Source organism: Sparus aurata, chromosome 21 (genome assembly GCF_900880675.1).
Source record: "Sparus aurata chromosome 21, fSpaAur1.1, whole genome shotgun sequence".
Classification (NCBI taxonomy): domain Eukaryota; kingdom Metazoa; phylum Chordata; class Actinopteri; order Spariformes; family Sparidae; genus Sparus; species Sparus aurata.
Window position 1 is genome coordinate 25,475,721 of NC_044207.1, and position 17,425 is coordinate 25,493,145.

General features: G+C 45.3%; 2 protein-coding genes across 3 annotated transcripts in view; both read left to right on the top strand.

The window, feature by feature from the left end:
• The window catches only part of prss56 (serine protease 56), a 14,741-nt gene extending 4,497 nt beyond the window's left edge, over positions 1–10,244 (top strand). The window contains exons 3-16 of the mRNA XM_030403171.1: positions 3,830–4,123; positions 5,606–5,764; positions 5,881–6,135; positions 6,268–6,457; positions 6,576–6,684; positions 6,799–6,955; positions 7,129–7,271; positions 7,397–7,556; positions 7,673–7,861; positions 7,964–8,155; positions 8,270–8,451; positions 8,693–9,293; positions 9,389–9,495; positions 9,596–10,244. Of these exons, the coding sequence (XP_030259031.1) occupies positions 4,024–4,123; positions 5,606–5,764; positions 5,881–6,135; positions 6,268–6,457; positions 6,576–6,684; positions 6,799–6,955; positions 7,129–7,271; positions 7,397–7,556; positions 7,673–7,861; positions 7,964–8,155; positions 8,270–8,451; positions 8,693–9,293; positions 9,389–9,495; positions 9,596–9,769 (2,718 nt within the window). The 5' untranslated portion in view covers positions 3,830–4,023 and the 3' untranslated portion in view covers positions 9,770–10,244. The remainder of the gene's footprint in view (positions 1–3,829; positions 4,124–5,605; positions 5,765–5,880; positions 6,136–6,267; positions 6,458–6,575; positions 6,685–6,798; positions 6,956–7,128; positions 7,272–7,396; positions 7,557–7,672; positions 7,862–7,963; positions 8,156–8,269; positions 8,452–8,692; positions 9,294–9,388; positions 9,496–9,595) is intronic.
• Positions 10,245–10,404: 160 nt separating this feature from the next.
• chrng (cholinergic receptor, nicotinic, gamma) lies at positions 10,405–17,405 on the top strand. 2 transcript variants are annotated; one of them, XM_030402923.1, is made up of 12 exons: positions 10,405–10,486; positions 13,237–13,373; positions 13,453–13,497; positions 13,586–13,710; positions 14,168–14,323; positions 14,680–14,777; positions 14,866–15,066; positions 15,349–15,463; positions 15,554–15,668; positions 15,773–16,028; positions 16,538–16,671; positions 16,755–17,405. In XM_030402923.1, exons 2-12 carry the CDS (start codon positions 13,278–13,280, stop codon positions 16,962–16,964), a joined length of 1,551 nt encoding a protein of 516 aa, XP_030258783.1. In that variant the 5' UTR covers positions 10,405–10,486; positions 13,237–13,277; the 3' UTR covers positions 16,965–17,405. The 2 variants fall into 2 exon arrangements, with proteins under 2 accessions (XP_030258783.1, XP_030258782.1); XM_030402922.1 differs by lacking the exon at positions 10,405–10,486 and adding an exon at positions 11,608–11,754.
• Positions 17,406–17,425: the final 20 nt, after the last annotated feature.

The window sequence follows — 17,425 nt, forward strand, 5'->3', positions numbered from 1 at the left end:
TGATAAAATGAAGATATGCATTGCCCCAAAGCATTTCATCAGAAAGTAACTTTTTTGACAAGCACAAAGTTGTTCAGCTTGCTGGCTGCGAAGCTTTAAATCTGCAGGAAACATGACAGAAGAATCACAGAAGAAGATTTATTTCCACATTGTTGGCAGAATTCAGTGCATTCATTCATTCATTCATTCATTCATTCATTCATTCATTTGAACATTCATTTGAGGCATTTTCATTCTGATTGGACTATTATTCTCAACATTAGTGGAACATCAGGGTCCATGTAAATGCAGCTGTGGTCTCGCTTGCAGCCGGTTTCATGTGACTTTTCAGTTTAGGCAACTTTTTTTGTATAACACCTTTAAAACAAGGGGCAATTCAAACGCATTGCATAAGGTAAAGAAAGGCAATTCCGGAAATAAAAGCACAGCAGAGGGATGAATCAGTCAAAGACAAGGGAGACCATCAGAGGTTTATGATTTGGCTTTGAAACTGACAGAAGTTGGGGCACGTCTAAGATTATCAGGAAGTTAAATCAGATCGTTAAAGGCAGCTATATTCTAACTGGCTCTGACTCTGGGCGATACCAATTAAAAGCTTCCTTAGGATCTAAGAGAGGTTTTTTTTTTTTTTGCCTGAGGGTGTTAAGTGCTATTGGCAACCCTCACAGGTACATGATGTACTTAAATCAATGCTGTATTCAAGGCCTGCGCACTGGAAAAACTCAACCAGCGAAGAAGAACCACATAACCTGTCACATTAATTTGAGCCAATTTATGCTGATTGGGATTATTTGCAGTAGATTTACAATTACATTGCTTAAGATGAAAGGAAAATGCTGAAAAGTGAGTTGTGCGCAATCTTTTGACGGCAGCGTTCACGATTAAATGAAGCCAGAGTTGGAAAAGAGTTGATAAGGTGGAACATCACAGCTCGCAGTGATAGAAACAGGCAGGCGAAGCAGAAAAGAGAGGCGGAGCGCTCCGTGCTCGGTGGACGGATGAAGGAAGAGTGAGCAGAAGGCAAATTAATCAAAGGACATCAAAGGGAAATGAACTGAGGGAGGGAAGGAATGAAAGAGTGCCGCCCGTTTGTCCCATGCCGTTCCCGCTCCGCTCCGCCTGAGCCTGCTCTCAGATCTCAGGGCCATTGTGCCGCACGGGTGCATGGAGGGGGCTGGGGCACAACGCACACAGTACACACACAAACACACACAAACACACACACAAAAACACACTAACAAATGTCTGAGAGAAAACTTTAGATGTTTAATGTTTCCATCTAATTCCGGCTCCTCATCCTCTTAATTCTCTCCTGTTTCTCATCCCTTGCATGCGTGAGCTTGCTCGTGTACTGTTTCACCAAATCGAAGCATTTGGACTCGCCAGCACAAACTTTGCCCGCAACATAAACACACAGTCACACACTCTCTAACACATACTGTATGTTGTTGTCAGTGTGAACTCTGCCGTCAGCGCTGGCTTGTGGCAGCAGTGGTCGGCGCTCTTTGATAAGGCCCCGCTAGATTCAGCCGCCACTCTTTTTTATCGTTCAGCCAGTTAGTTGGCTCAAAGTTGACTCCAATTTGCGCTTCTCCTTTGGGTTCCTGGTCGGCACAGACGTCTTTTCTGTGCCCATGTAGACTGGGACCGTGCCCGTGTCTGTTGCCTTCGAATGTACGGAACATTTTGTTTATGTGAGCTTTATGCTCTGATCAGACTTTTTGTTACTCTCCAGGGCAGCGACAGGAGTATTCACATGAGAGTTTTTCGAATAATATTTAGAGAATAAATAAAGCTGCATAAAGCTGGACTGAGCGAACCTGAATATCCGATTTTGGCACATTACACATCAGCAGTTCTTGCATGCAGAGTGTCTGTGATCCATTTCTGTTTAGTTAGTGTATAGCAGTGAACAAAGAGTGCTGCTCAGGTGTTGTAAACGCTGTCTCTCTGAAGAAGTCTGAGCCCCTTCAGTGGGTGATGAGTTATAAAACCTTCAATATCTCAAGGCTATCAATTATTAACAACTGAAAAAAAAGCCTACCGGTCAGGTACTTGCCTTCATCAAGGCAAGTACCTGAGGTCTTAATGGCTGAAATGCATAGACACTGTTTCACATCTCATGAGTCAGTGGCCAAGTGATATTAAAAGCTTTTGAATTCTTTGAGTGCCTCAGACTTCTTCAACAATTCTCATATTTCTTACTTTAAAATCAGACTAGACAGTCACAGAAGCCACCGTGTTGGTTCAAGATCAAATACGTCATCACTCGTTGATACAGATCATATTTCAGTGGGTTTGAGGAAGCTACTTTGAAAGCTACCAATTACTTGACGCTTGGAATAAGTTGAGCTACGGCAAAACTTCACGTGTGAGACATCTCGTGTGGCAACTAAAGCTGCTTCAGAAAATAGATAAGTTCAGGCTACTTTTTTAGAAGTCTAAATCTTTGTCTGCAAAAAGTCATACATGATTCGATATTTAAGATGCACCTCTATGCAGACTTATTTGTAGTTTCAGAAGTTACCGAAACAAAAAATGGCAAAAACGAAGTAACTGAACAACATGAATAACAATGCAGTTATGAATGAAACTGAACTAACAGCATGCCGCCACAAAATGCACATGCAACTACTAGTTTAAGTACAAATACAAATACTTTACTGCTCCCCAACACTGTTAAATGTAAAGTTTTATTTTGTCATCATACAAAGACTCTATTTGGTGAAATTGATTAGAGATCCTGGAGTGACACTCCACTTAAATGGTCACACACCTTCCAATGCTTAGTAATGTTTTTACGGGGGTAGTTGTGTCTCATATAATGATATTAAGGATTTCGATACAAGATCTCTATCATGAGGAGAGTCAAACATTCTGTTTATAAGTCTGTTTCCATACAAAGAGGCAACATCCAAAACATTAACAACGAATGCGAGACTGAAACACAAAAATAATGTTTTGATTTTTTTTCCTTCAATGATCCGTTACAGACTTTGAAAATACACCATGTTCATGAGCCCTTTTTTCTTCTTCTTCTTCTTCTTTTTTTACTGTATCTTTATGTAACAAAAGCAGAGTTCAGCAGAGAAAGACAAAAGTGATGTGAACTGACAATATTTTAATGGGGGGGATAAAAGACTGTAAGTGATCAATGGAGGCGGCGGCCAAGTGATGCCCGGGGGACGGCTTTGATGTGGGCATCCTCAGAGGGACGCCGGGGACAATGCCCTCTTTGAGGGGCATGCAGAATGGCAGACACTTCCCTCTCCTCTCTCTCTCTCTCTCTCCCGCTCTCTCACACTCTGTCACTCAACCTCCCTCCATCTCCTGCTTGCCGCGCTCCACGCCGCGACTCCTCGCTCTTGCATTCCTCCACCCGTGTCACATCAGCCTATATCCTTATCTGCGTAACTTTCTCCCTCTTCCTCTCACATTAATTAATTCAAACAACACCCCCTTCCCCGCCGCCCAGCCAATCACTCCGCCTTCCCATCCTCTCCCCCCCACCTCCCCTCCCTATCTGCATCTCTCTCTCCCTCCCTCTGTCTCCTTTCATAGAACCAAACCTCTTTGTGATGTCCAGCCTTGGCAAGTTGCGCCCGATTTGCTGTCACAGTCTTAATGAATTCATCTGTTTGTGTATTGGCCATGGGAGCATTTCTCCCTCCTCCCTCCCTCTCCCTCTCTCTCTCTCTCTCTTTCCGACCCCCCACCCCACCTCCATCTCTTACTGGTGTTCCCCTGGGGGCTCTATATATACCAGGGACCACTCCGGGCACCTATTGTTCCTCTAAGTAAACTTACAGACAGATGCCCTGCACCACAGTGTGGGAGCGAGCCCAGAGAGTCAGGAGGAGGGAGACAGCCAGCGTTTGCAGAGAGCGACCAGACAGTACTGACCTGGAAACACCGCAGGGTAGCCTCATCTCTAGCACCTCTGCATCCTCCCTGCTCGTTCCGCGTGGCTCCCGCCGGTCTGCTTGTTGTCACTGCGGAGCGGAGGTCTGATGTTCTGACACCATGCTGCTGCTGATATCACTGCTCACCATGGGACTCGACTGCTTGCTGGGAGCCCCGACAGGTCGAGAGGTCTACAGGATGCCCCAGAGTGCACTCAAAGGTACTTTTTTTTTTTTTTTTTATAAACTTACACTACTTATTTTTGTTTCTAAATGATGGCAGTATGCGTTAAGTGGAAGTGACAACAAGCGCCTTTTCTGAGACTTTTGTTTGGGATTCTGATTTCTGCGTTATAAGGGTTTCTCGGCGGTGGATTTAAAATAACTTGTTAAAATGTACAGAATTGAGAACAAATCATTCAGCGTGAGTGAGTGTCCTACAAAAACACTGGTGATGCTGTGATGCTTCTGGTGATACTGTAAAGTCGTAAGCTCAGCGCTTTCATGCACATATCTGCAGGTTTTTGTGATAACAGCTGACACATGTTTAAAAAAATTACTTTTGCTACAGGCCTGCTTTGTTATTAAGTTGGATGATATGCGTGGAAACATATGATACACTTCAGTATTTTACTGATGAGCAGCGGGTGTCAGACCTTGAAGGAAGCAATACTGAAAGAATAGAAATGTTTCTTAGCTTTCTTTAGGCTACATTTGATTTTCTCCCTTTCTCGGGCAGACACACTGCAGAGAAACTTGTAAAATCCTGCAGTACAGCGTAGCGGTGAGGGACCTCTGGCCCTCTCTAGTTGAAGTGCTGAGTATAGCCGAGCCTCCATACAAACAACTGGTGATGGCAGTGTGTGTTTGGAGTGTTCAGAACAAGGGACTCGGGGTCCCAGCCGCCCCGGGGCTGCCAGCCCGTGCCCCTACGGCCTGTCCCTGCCCGCCAGCCTCTGCCAGCTCAGCCCTGGCCTTCTAATTAAGTCTTCAATCAGCATTGTTGTTGTTAGTGGCCTATCCTGTGATGTTGCGCGGCACAGAGGGGGGCTGCCGGGTCGGCGGCCCGATTGATGTGTGCCTGCAGAAGCCTCACCAGCGCGCTGAGCGTGAGCTAGCTCCCCTAACACGCTGCCAATGAGCTCAAAGAGCAGCATGAGAAAAAAGGGGGCTACTCGCACACACATACCAGAAAGCTGCACCAGTTCATGCTAATGCTCACAAACGCACATCGTGTTCCCACAGCAAATTACCACAGGACCCCTCTCAATGTGCCTGTCCCCACATTTTTTCCTTTCAGAGAGATCTGGTAGTTTTGTAATTCGGTGAATGTACACGTATTTATCTTAAAAGTTTGCACTGAAGCCAATCATTGGATTTTTGAGGCCGCCACTGATGTCAATATTTATTTCAGACACAAACTATTTTTTGTAGCACTGCTCGTCACCGAGATATGTTCCAACAGGACAGCTGCAATGAAGATATAACCACCATCTTATATTTGACTTTGATCTGCAATTTCTCGTTCCGAATGTTACAAACGTGAATATATATTGTCATATCAACCTGAACAACATATTGGTCTGGCTCACTGATGTGCACTTGTCTGCATATCTTTTTTTCTTCTTTAGCTAGTCTTACATCTTAATGCCTTTTTAAATGTGTTTTAATATTCTGCGCTTTCTTCCTGTTGTCTCCTGCAGCTCTGTCTGATCGTGGCACTGTGGTTCTAGAGGCGGCCATGTCCAGCGCCCTGTCCACCCTCGAGCGCGCATCATCCGAGAGGAGTCGGGCTGAAGCCGGCTGCCGGGGCTGCGTTCCCTGTTTGTTTCAGGACTGTGGACAGTTGACTGGCGCCTGCTGTAAGTAAAGCGTGGCTCCTCTTACTCTTTTCCTTCTTTAGGCATCTTAAATCGCTGTTGTTCTGTATTACAGATGAATGCTCTTAGTGATTCTAACCGTCGTATCTCCTCTTCAGCGTCTCCTGCCAGTGCCGTATCAGAGCCCAGCTGTGATGTCATCACTAAGGCCCAGAAGCTTCAAGATGAAGCCGAGCGTAGCTGGGTTTTGAGCCAGGCCTGTGCGTACTACCAGCACCGCTGCCCGCCTGGCGAGATAGATAAAGAGACCTGCATCAGGATCATGGGGGAGAGTTGCAGCGCCCGTGTCCTCCAGTGCAGCCTGCTCAACACCATGCAGAACCTGGAGCCTGCGACACAGACGCATGCACAGGGTGAGGAGATGTATTCATGCATTCGTACAGATGATCCTACGATTTTCATTTGCACAGCTCTGGTATTAATTTATATTAAGCAAACGATTTTGCTGCGATTTTCTGACCATCGGTGTCTCTCTGTCCCAGCAGCAGTGTGCGGTCAGAGGTCGTCCGGGGTGCAGAACATCACACAGCCTCGCTCCCGCATCGTGGGCGGCTCTCCTGCTCCTCCGGGCAGCTGGCCCTGGCTGGTCAACCTCCAGCTAGATGGTGGCCTGATGTGCGGCGGGGTCCTGGTGGACAGCTCCTGGGTGGTCACTGCTGCTCATTGTTTTGCCGGGTAAGTGCGCAAATCTGTTTTCTGAAACTATAATAAGATCTTTGATTTGTATAAAGCCTTTGAGATTATTTCTCGTCCTCTCACTCCCCGTGTCTGTTCCTGTGTCTGACCTCTGCAGCAGCCGAAGCGAGAGCTACTGGACCGCCGTGGTTGGGGAGTTTGACATCACCAAAACTGACCCTGATGAGCAGGTTCTCAAAGTGAACCGCATCATCCCTCATCCTAAGGTAACAATCCAGTGTCATGTCTGATTGTATTGTGTTGTCTCCTGGTTGAACAATCAGGCAGCCAGATCGGTCTTCAAGTAACTTAATCAGTCAAACTTTCTCCACTTCCTGCAGTTCAACCCAAAGACGTTTAACAACGATATAGCCCTGGTGGAGCTGACGGCCCCTGTGGTCCTGTCCAACCGCGTCACTCCGGTGTGTCTCCCCTCTGGCATGGAGCCCCCTACTGGCAGTCCGTGCCTGGTGGCAGGCTGGGGCTCCCTCTATGAGGGTGAGTGGGAGATAACTGACATTGATTTTCACTTAAGAGCTATTTTATAGCGTAGTTTTCTAAGCTTTCTGTTCAGAATATGTGCCGTTGATGCTGAGGAAGACTTTGAGTTTTAAACGTATAACCCCTCATCATAGAACATGTTACATTTCTCTGTGTATTATTTTCTACAGACGGCCCGTCTGCTGATGTGGTGATGGAGGCCAAGGTGCCTCTGCTGCCTCAGAGCACCTGTAAGAGCGCCCTCGGCAAAGAACTGGTCACCAACACCATGCTGTGTGCCGGTTATCTCTCCGGAGGCATTGACTCGTGTCAGGTAGGAATTAACGCACCTTTAAATCACTTTTAAAAGATCCGACGTTCTGTAGTTTGACACTTTCCAGCGACTTTGCCATTTTCTTAAATAAAAAAATCGTTCTGTTTTTTTGTAATCATCTGTAGGGAGATTCTGGAGGCCCGCTGATCTACCAGGACAGGATTTCAGGTCGGTTCCAGCTCCACGGCATCACCTCGTGGGGAGACGGCTGTGGGGAGAAGGGCAAGCCCGGAGTCTACACACGGGTGTCTGCTTTCTCTGACTGGATTCAGGCTGAGATACAAAGTGAGTCTCAAGCTACAATTGAACACCACAAAAACTCAGATATCTGGATGTATGACACACGTCTTCAGCGTAAGAATGCCATCCACAATGCAACAATCCGCGCTTTTCTTTTGTAGAGTCATTTGGAAGCAGGGAGCCGACATGTCCGGAGCTTCTAAAGACGACAGAGATGACGGAGGAGGAACAGAGGGCGGAGTTCAGCTCCCTCTGTCGCTTCTACACCCTGACCTGTCCGCCTGGCCAGCCTGCCAGCTCCTGCAGCCGAATGGCCGAGGACAAGTGCCTCACCCGCTTCAAGAAATGTCGTGAGTATTCATGAGCACAGTCTGATGGATTATGAAGGACTACGCGTACTCTGCACGTTGCTTTGAGGTTTCTGATCTGTTGTCGTTCTCTCTGCCGCCCAGAGCTGCGATCGTTCCTGCAGACCCTGTTGGACTTGCTCCAGAGGGCCGAGGACTACATCCGGGACAAAGTGGACTTGACCTTCTTCACCCAGACTCTGCCTCAGCTGGTGGAGCACATCTACAGCACGGCTTTCACCCACACCAGAGAGAGGAGGGACCTGGGCCTGAGCCATGGTCTCACACAGATCCAAGGTACATGATTGACAGATGACTAAAGTTTAAAATGTACAGGTAACCATGCAAACTCCTACTCCCTCCCTGCTGTGTAGTTTGTCACTGTTGTAACAGGTGTTTTATTACTTGCAGAACAGCTAGGTGGAGCTGTGCTGCCGACGGAGCAGGGTCCTTCTCCAGTTCCTCCAGCCTTGTTCAGAGAAGTGGGACCCTCAGTGGACGACTGGGAGAAATACCTGAGAAACGTGGCCGAGGACCTGGAGAAACAAAACACCGACACACAGAGAGGACAGGAGGAGAATCTCTTCTCACAGGTACCTTTTTGTGGTATTTCTGAAATGTCCAAACACAGATGAAACAGTTTCACATCATATCGCCTAATGTTGATAAAATCACAGCGTAGTCTGACGATTGAATATTCAGAAATCCTTAGAAAAGCACAACAACTCTGTACCATTTTTTGGTCTTTTCATTTTGAAAGGAAATATATGATGCTAGCAAATGTATTTGCTTGAAGCTAATCTTTATATCCAACTCTATTTTTTACATCTCTAGATGGAGGACTCCTCAGTGCATCGCCTGGAGGGAGAGTTTCGATCTGTTATCTCAGCTCTGCGCTCCAAACTGGAGTCACGCGCCGCTCCTCCCATCCTGCACCTGGACACAGTCTACCTCCAGGAGGACTCTCCCAACAGTCCCCCTTTACCTGCTTCTTCCACTGGAGCACCAGGCCACACCGGCCCCTCCTCCTCCTCCTCCTCCTCCTCCTCCTCCTCCTCCTCCACCTCCTCCACCTCCTCCTCCCAGGAATCCCGGCAGCCTTGGTCACTTCTATCAGCTCTGATGAGTGAAATTCAGAAATTAGGGACACAAGAAGATGCGCCACAAAGTGAAACCTCGGCCGATAGTGACGTTCTTGGTGACGTAAATTGGAGCGCAACCTCGGGGGATTTTACTTTTGATGAGGATGGAGACAGAACAGAAATAAAATCCTCAGCGTCACCAGAGCAGTCAACAACTGTCGGTCAGCCGGTCGCTGAGGGCGCTCACACGGAGACGACAGCTGACCCACGACAGACTGTGAACAATTTAAGTCTACGCAGAAAATACAGGAGCCTCCTTCGAAAGAGGCAGATACCAGGGGCCAACGGGAAAAGTACGTGTCGTGTCCAAACTTTCATTCAGCACCTTATATTTGGTTATAAATGATATTTGTCAATTCTAAAATTAAATGTTTTTCTTGTTCTGCAGTTTGTCCCGGAGTGAGGGAGTCCTCACAGCAAGTCAGCCAGGTCAGAGACTCTTACAGATGGGTCTTAAATATCCCAAGCAAGAACCTACGCATGAACTTCCAAGAGGTAAATCGCCGTTTAAGAAGTTACGTGAAAAGAAAATATTTTATCCTCATGTACTAATCAATCATCTCTCTCTCTCCTCGTTTCTCTCTGCTTTGTTCAGGTGTTAGTCGATCTGAGCTCCAAGAACGATCGAGGGCTTTACCAGGCGCGGGTCAGAGCTGTCGTGGGAGGACGACCTTTGACCTTCTACAGTCTCGTGGGCCTGGAGAACGAGTCGTTCTACCGTAGCGTGCCGAGGATCATCGCTCTGGCGCTGGAGGCACTCAAGACTTGATTTTATTTGCAGCAAAGCGAGAAGAATAAAGACTCGAACGAGAGACGATAGCACAAACACTTCTCAGAAAGATCCCTCGCCACGGGAAAAAAAGAGAGAGAGACGCACATAAAACGCACACTCACACAAACTGTACTTCTACTTCTGTCTCCTGTGAAGAGTTATTTTGTTTGTTCCCCGCCTGAGAGCCTGACTGTAGCTCTTAATGAAAACCATGAATGTATCAATCCAACTTTTGACCGTCCATCACGCCACAGGATGTTTTCTTTTTGTTTTTGTACGTGGTTGGAGACGCAGCCTTGTCTAACTTATGAATCTGTACAAAATAAGTTATTCACATTGTCTTTTGCAAAGGTTGAGCCTCTTGTGAAGCAGACAGACTGTAAATATTATTCATATTCTTACCTTATTCCTACCATATTTATTTGTATAGAGCAAAGCATTTGTATTTTTGTAAAAAAAATAAATAAATCTATATATGATTAAAATTGTTATTGATGGTAAAGCGTGTGGTGTTTAATGTTGTGGTGATCCGCAGTTACGTAATCCCAAAGTGAATTGTGACGCGAGTTATTCAAAAGAGCTGACAGTCATGCTGCTAATCCTGCAGTATTTTGCTGCTGGTTTACCCGGACATACTTTCTTAAGGCTTGTTTTCAATTCTGCTCGGCTCCTCTCGAGACCCCAGGTCGACCTCGGTCCTCCGACCCTTTGAGGGTAAGCTTTCCCGTCAACACAGCAGCTGCTGATGCCCAGCTCCTCCCTGTCTTCACTCCTTATTTCCAGGATGGGGGAATTGCAACTGGACACACAAGTAGTCTGACCTCTAGAGACTCTTATTGTCTGTCATGAGTCAGAATTTTCAAGTGAATACAAGTGTCGCTTAAGAAAAATGAAGCTCTGAGGTGTTTTACTTTCGTGGTTGCCATGTCTCAGCCACTGATAAACTGAATGAGCCTAAATAAACCAAAGCGAGTAAGTGCAACAGCTAAAAGAGGGATACTCAGGGATACGAGTGTGACAGCTGGGTAAACACACACACACACACATACCTCTGCTGCGACACATCCACTCCCTGCCTAAAGCCTGAGTGTTTATGTGTGTGTGGGAAGTGTGCCAGATCATGGTGGGAAGTATTTTTGTGACGCACACACACACACGCACACAAACATATACACACACACAGAGTACAGAAATGCCACTAATGTGCCAGCAACCTCCACAGAGCCGGGTCCGTCATCACAGTGGCAGTGCTGTAAACAGACGGGTCTTATCACCTGTTCTCTCCTCCACTGTACGGCTCTTTCAACTCTCCGGCCTTCAGACATACGCAGCGTCGCTGCCGTCTCCCTCTCGTTAATCATCTGATCTGCTGGCCTCTAATCCTTTTTTATTACAGACAACACATTTAACCCTTGTTTCTGAGGGGAGAAAAAAAAGTTGTTAGCTGTCTGAGCAAAGATCACCGCCGCGCTAAATTTATATCACTTATGCTCACGTGGACGTCTGAATGACAACAGCCAGGTGCGCTGAGCACAATTACAGGACAGTGTGTGTTTTTCATGGTGTACTTTAACACTGGGTGGCAGCCATGTGCTGAGTACAATGCCTGAGCTATGTGCATGTCATGTTCCCAGTGTGTGTGTGTGTGTGTGTGTGTGTGTGTGTGTGTGTTGTGACAGCTGCCTATGCAGAACTGGAAATACACTCTTGGATTTAACCCTACTAATCATCAACTCCCCCCAACAACCCCCAACCACTCCCCTCAACCTCAACCCTCCCATGTGTGTGTGTTTTGCCGGGAAACACACACACATTTGTCGGCACACACACAAACAGGACGAGTGCCAGCAGCTCCATCAAGTAGTGTCCATGTGTATCAGATTAGTGATCACAGCTTTGTCTCGGAGCACACACACTAATGGATTCTGGACCTCCGCTCTCGCTGACACTCCTCGTAAGGGTGTTTATGATTTCTGCCACAGGTAGGAACACTTCAGGATAATCAGCCTGTATCTTTGCACACAAGTCAGATTATCAGATTTATATTGACTTTGACTAACAGAAAGGTTTTCTTCCAAGCCCCTGATTTACATTACAGTTTTTATTCAGGCTCATCTTATTGTAATTACAAAACTAATTTAGTTTAAACTCTTTCAAAAGAGCTGAACTCATTAGTTAGAAAGAAAAAAGTAGAAATAATGCTGGACCTTGCTGTGTGTCTTCTAATGAACAGTTCATTGTTAGTCTGGGTTGAAATTGCTGTAACAGAAGACACCAACCAAACATGATCAACATTTGTGTTTGGTACTTTTGCTAAATCCCAGCTAAAAGCCACATAGACATGTATTCATTTTGCTTTAGTTAGTGTGTTCTCTTCAGAAAAGGTTTGTCTGGCACTTCAAAAAAGAAATAAGCAAAATTATTTCTATGTATTTCAATTTAGTAAAATAACATTAAAATAAAAGATTCATGATGTGTTTGTATTCTGACAAAGTCTCCTCTGGGATCATGATCTAAGAAAGTCGTAGATTGACAACTACTATATGAGATCAAATTCAAGGGTCAGAACTGAAGAAGTAGAAGCTAAGATATTCTGGTTTCTAAACACACAACACACCACCTCCTAAATCATTTAAACCTAACAAACTTGTTTCATGGCACAGTTGTTTTTCTTACCATGTCATGTCTCAAGCAAAAGTCAAGACAACCCTGCTTACATCACAATGACATCACCAGGATAATTTTTGTAGTCTGTCCAGAACCACAGGAGATATTATACAACTGATGGGGAAACTGAGTCTAATTTGTAAAATTGCCCCATATATGAATGTTATATGTCCATGTACATACGTTGAGAATGTCGCATGCTTACATTATCCCAAATGTTCCAAACTGATAAATCCACAATTTTTTGTGATAGTAACGTTGCCTTTCATTAGGTCGATGTGTCTCTACTTCCAGGATTGGAATGTTGTTGAACAAGACTAAACATAACATTAAGAAAACTTTTAAAACATTACTTCATGTGTGAACATTTGCGTCTGATTCACGTCAGATTTACATCAGCGATGGTGGCTGTTTAATGGTGTGTTGATCAGCAGTGGTCTGGTTCTCTTCTCTTCTTATCGGCTCCCCTCTCTATAATGTGTTGTTCAGTATTTCCCCTCCAGCTCCTGTGGGCAGTAAACATTACGTAGTCAGGTTGATAGACAGGAGTGAAGACAAAAATCCACTTTTTTAACTTAATCAGAGGAGAATCCGATGTCACCGAGGGTGTTTATTCCTCCAGAAGGCCTGGTTCTGCATCTGATTCTCAGCTGGGCAGCGGCCATGTCTCCACACTCACAACACTCTGCAGATGTCTTGAGTTTTGTTTTTAGAAATGACATATTGTGCATTTAAATGAGTCACTTCTCTCAGTCTTTGATATCCTCTTGTTGTGTGTGTGTGTGGTCTGTCTGCAGCATCAGCGCTCAACCTCGAAGGGGAGCTTTTTAAAGATTTGATGAAAGGCTACAACAAGAATGTCCGGCCGATGGAGAAGAGCGGTGACATCACTCAGGTCCACATCAAGATGACTCTCACCAACCTCATCTCTCTGGTGAGTCAAGGCCGCTGTGCTGCTTCTGACGAGTTAACGCTGAGAGTTGACACTGTTTACTGAACCGTCTCTCCCTCAGAATGAAAAGGAGGAGGCCCTGACGACGAGCGTCTGGATAGAAATGGTAACCTCACGCGCCTCGTCTGCTGGATTTTCTTTGCAATGATTAGACATATCCACAAAAATCAAACCCTGAGTATTTCTGTGTGTAGCAATGGTGTGACTACAGGCTCAGATGGGACCAGCCGCCCAGGTCAGCTCTGTACGGGAACATCACCTCCCAGATGCGGGTCCCCTCTAAGAGCATCTGGCTGCCGGACGTCATACTGGAGAACAAGTGAGTGTAACAAGATTCAGATTTTAACACAAGATAGTTAAACATAAGCACAGATTAAATTGTTGGACAAGCTTTCAAAATTTCCAGAATGTAGCTAAAAAAAAATGTCTACAAAAGCAATGAGAGCAAACAAAATCAACATTACAGTATAAAATCTGAGAGCATGTTGTGTGTTTAACCGATGTTAAATGTTTAATGTCAGTGATGCAGAGTTACATGTTTTAAAACGTACGTGTGACATGTAATGTGACGTTAATGTAGCAGAATGTAAAAGCACCCGTACGCTCTCAGAAATATGAGGTGCAACTTTCCCATTTATAGCATAAGCGTACATATACATTTACCAAGTGCTGCTGTAATGTGGACACAAGTCCTAAATGTGTGCATACAATAAAACGTCGAATATGTACAATATAGGAACACTGTGAGTTTGACAGCTGTGTAAACCTGTTCTCAGTGTGGATGGACAGTTTGAGGTTGCATATTACTGCAATGCGCTGGTGTCTCCTGACGGCTGCGTGTACTGGCTTCCTCCTGCCATCTACCGCAGTGCGTGCGCCATCACTGTCAACTACTTCCCCTTTGACTGGCAGAACTGCACCATGGTCTTCCGGTGAGTGTAGCTGAGATGTGCTGGGATGTGAAGATTGACCTCTCTAGGCAATGCACAACAGTAAAAATACTAATAATACATTTTGTTTCAAGTATATTTGATATACGTCGAAAAACAGACAAGAGCATGCCAATGTTTAGGTTCTAGTTTGTATAAAACACACTTTTTCATGAGTCTCTTGAATGTGTTGTCAAGAAGTTATTCTATAGAATGTATTAATTAAGATAATCCACAGTGTCCAAACCTGGAACAATGCATCCTTCATTCATGGTCCCTTTTCACTGTGTTGTCTTGTAAAAGTGAACAGATGGTTCTGTTTGTTGTAGTGACGCATCATATCTTCTATCTGCGTTCAGCTCCCAGACTTACAGTGCCAACGAGATTGAACTGGTCCTCTCACAGGAAGATAACCACACGTTGGAGTGGGTGGATATCGACCCAGAGGCTTTCACAGGTATCACAAATATCTTAGAATTTGAATAATTGTGCACACCAGCTTCTATGATTATCGAAATGTAAGTCTGTCATTTTGTTGTTGATAGAAAATGGAGAGTGGGTCATCAGACACAGGCCGGCCAAGAGGGTGATCAACACCCAGCACATGAAGGACGAGCTGGGGTACCAGGAGCTGGTCTTCTTCCTCATCATCGAGAGGAAGCCCCTCTTCTACATCATCAACATCATCGCTCCCTGTGTGCTCTTCTCCTCCCTCTGCCTCCTCGTCTTCTACTTACCTGCCAAAGGTCTGTGCTTGTTGTATCTAAAACCCTGATCAGAACTCTGTCACATCAAACTAAGCCAAGTCTTGAAACATCTTGTAACAGATGTACGAATTCAGGAAATGTCAGTTTTTAAATTCTCGGCAGATCCAGTTGCTACTCCAAGATCTCGTCATTAAGATTTTCAACACAGCTTCAATTGCTTTATACAGAGGCTCCACAAGATTTAAAATAAGTCATTAGTATCTGTCTTCATCAACACAAAACCTCACCAGTACTTACTGAATTTTGATTGGATTTTTGCAGCGGGCGGTCAGAAGTGCACCATGTCTATCGCCACTCTTCTGGGCCAGACTGTGTTCCTCTTCCTTATCGCCAAGAAGGTTCCGGAGACTTCGAGGGCAGTGCCTCTTATTGGCAAGTAAGTTCATGTGAACGCTCTCAGATATCTGTCAAACTCCACCTGATCTGAAAAAACGTTCTGATGTGATTCATGAATCTTTGACTGCAGGTATTTGATGTTTGCGATGTCAGTGACCACGATGGTGGTGATGAACTGTGTGATAGTCCTCAACGTCTCCCTGAGAACCCCGAACACTCACATAATGACAGACAAAGTCCGAAAGGTGAGACTTCACAGTGAGCCTTAGCAAACCCTTGAAGAAGCCACTGAATAAACGTACTGGTCTATTTGCCACTGGATTACCCTCTGACCCTGTGTCCTCCTCAGATCCTTCTAAACGTCCTGCCTCGGCTGCTGAGAATGCAGATGCAACCCTGGACACCAAACAGTGAATACGCCCCAGAAGCTGGAAACAGTAAAACTCTGGCAACAGAGAGGCACCTGGTCCCCTGTCGACGCCGCAGCTCCATAACGCTCATCACCAAGGCGGAGGAATATGTGATGAAGACAGCTCGGTCTGAACTCATGTTCACCAAACTCAAAGAGAGAAACGGATTGATGAAATCAGTACTCGAGAAGCTACGTAAGTATCTGAATGAGTTTGCATGTGTGGCAGTACACAGCTCTCGATTAGTTTCACGCTTAACTTTAAGGATACGACTATTTCAGTCCATCACTGTCGACAACTCATCCTCTACCCCCTCGTATCTCTCACGTGGAGTCCCTCAAGGCTCAGCGTTAGGTCCCCTCCTATTTTTCATCTATAAGCTTCTAGTTGGCAAAATATTTCAGAACCACAGTCTCTGATTTTACTGTTACGCAGATGACAAGCAGCTATACCTTTTTGTTAAACCCAACGACCAGATTGGACTGAGTACCCTTGCTAAATTCCTGGATGATCACATAGGATTACTTTCCACAGTTAAAGAAACCAAACAGAGATCATTTTACTCCATTTCCACTGTCCAGTCCTTCTATCATTTATCCAATCACATCAGATCCTATGCAAAAATTTTTTATTTAAAGCGATCTATAAATAAAGTTGACTCTAACCTCGTAACCTCATGAATATCTGGTCTGTTTTGCACACAGATGATGGGCTGGAGGGAGGCACCGCCGAGCAGCTCAGTATCAGCCTGGCGAAGGCCTCTCCAGAGCTGAAGAAGTGCGTGGCCTCCTGCAAACACATAGCTGAGACTGCAAGACAACAGAGCAACTTCCAGAATGTAAGCTCTACAAATTTACATTTGCTTGTTTGCTCAGGTTTAGTTTAACTTAAGTGCTAATCTGTAATGTTTCTTTACCCCAGGAGAATGAAGAGTGGTTCCTTGTGGCCCGGGTGATCGACAGGGTCTGTTTTATCATCATGGCGTTGGTGTTTTTCATCGGCACGATCGGGATCTTCCTGATGGGCCATTTCAACCAGCCTCCCTCCTCGCCTTTCCTCGGGGATCCCAAGAAGTATCTCCCTCCAATAAACAATCTCACTGATCTAACTGGGACGGACTTCCTTGGCTGAACCAGGCGAAAATCTCCAGATATTTTCCGTTTTCATCAGGAAGGCGAAATCTTTGGTCGTCTGTCAGTGATCTTTCGCTAACGACGTGGACACAGAGAGGATGGAGAAGATGCAGCTGTGTGTATTTTCATTAGGTGATGTGGGTCTGTGGACTATCACAAAGTCAAAAATGCTTGTTCATGGTGACAGTAGATCCACTGCACAGATGTGCGATTGCCACACTTAAGCCGTGATGATGCACACTTGAATCAGCTGTGACTGATTGTTGAGGTTGAGAATGTTTTAGCATAAAAAAAGAGTAGTTTCCTCAGCTGTCTCTGAGTTTAAAGGCAGTTTCAAGGCCTTCAATAAACTCCACGAAGCATCTGTTAATCACACATGTATAACGGCTAAATGTCCCAAACGCATGCTTTTATCAATAAAAGTACTACTGTAATCTTGTGACTGCACATTGTCAGAAA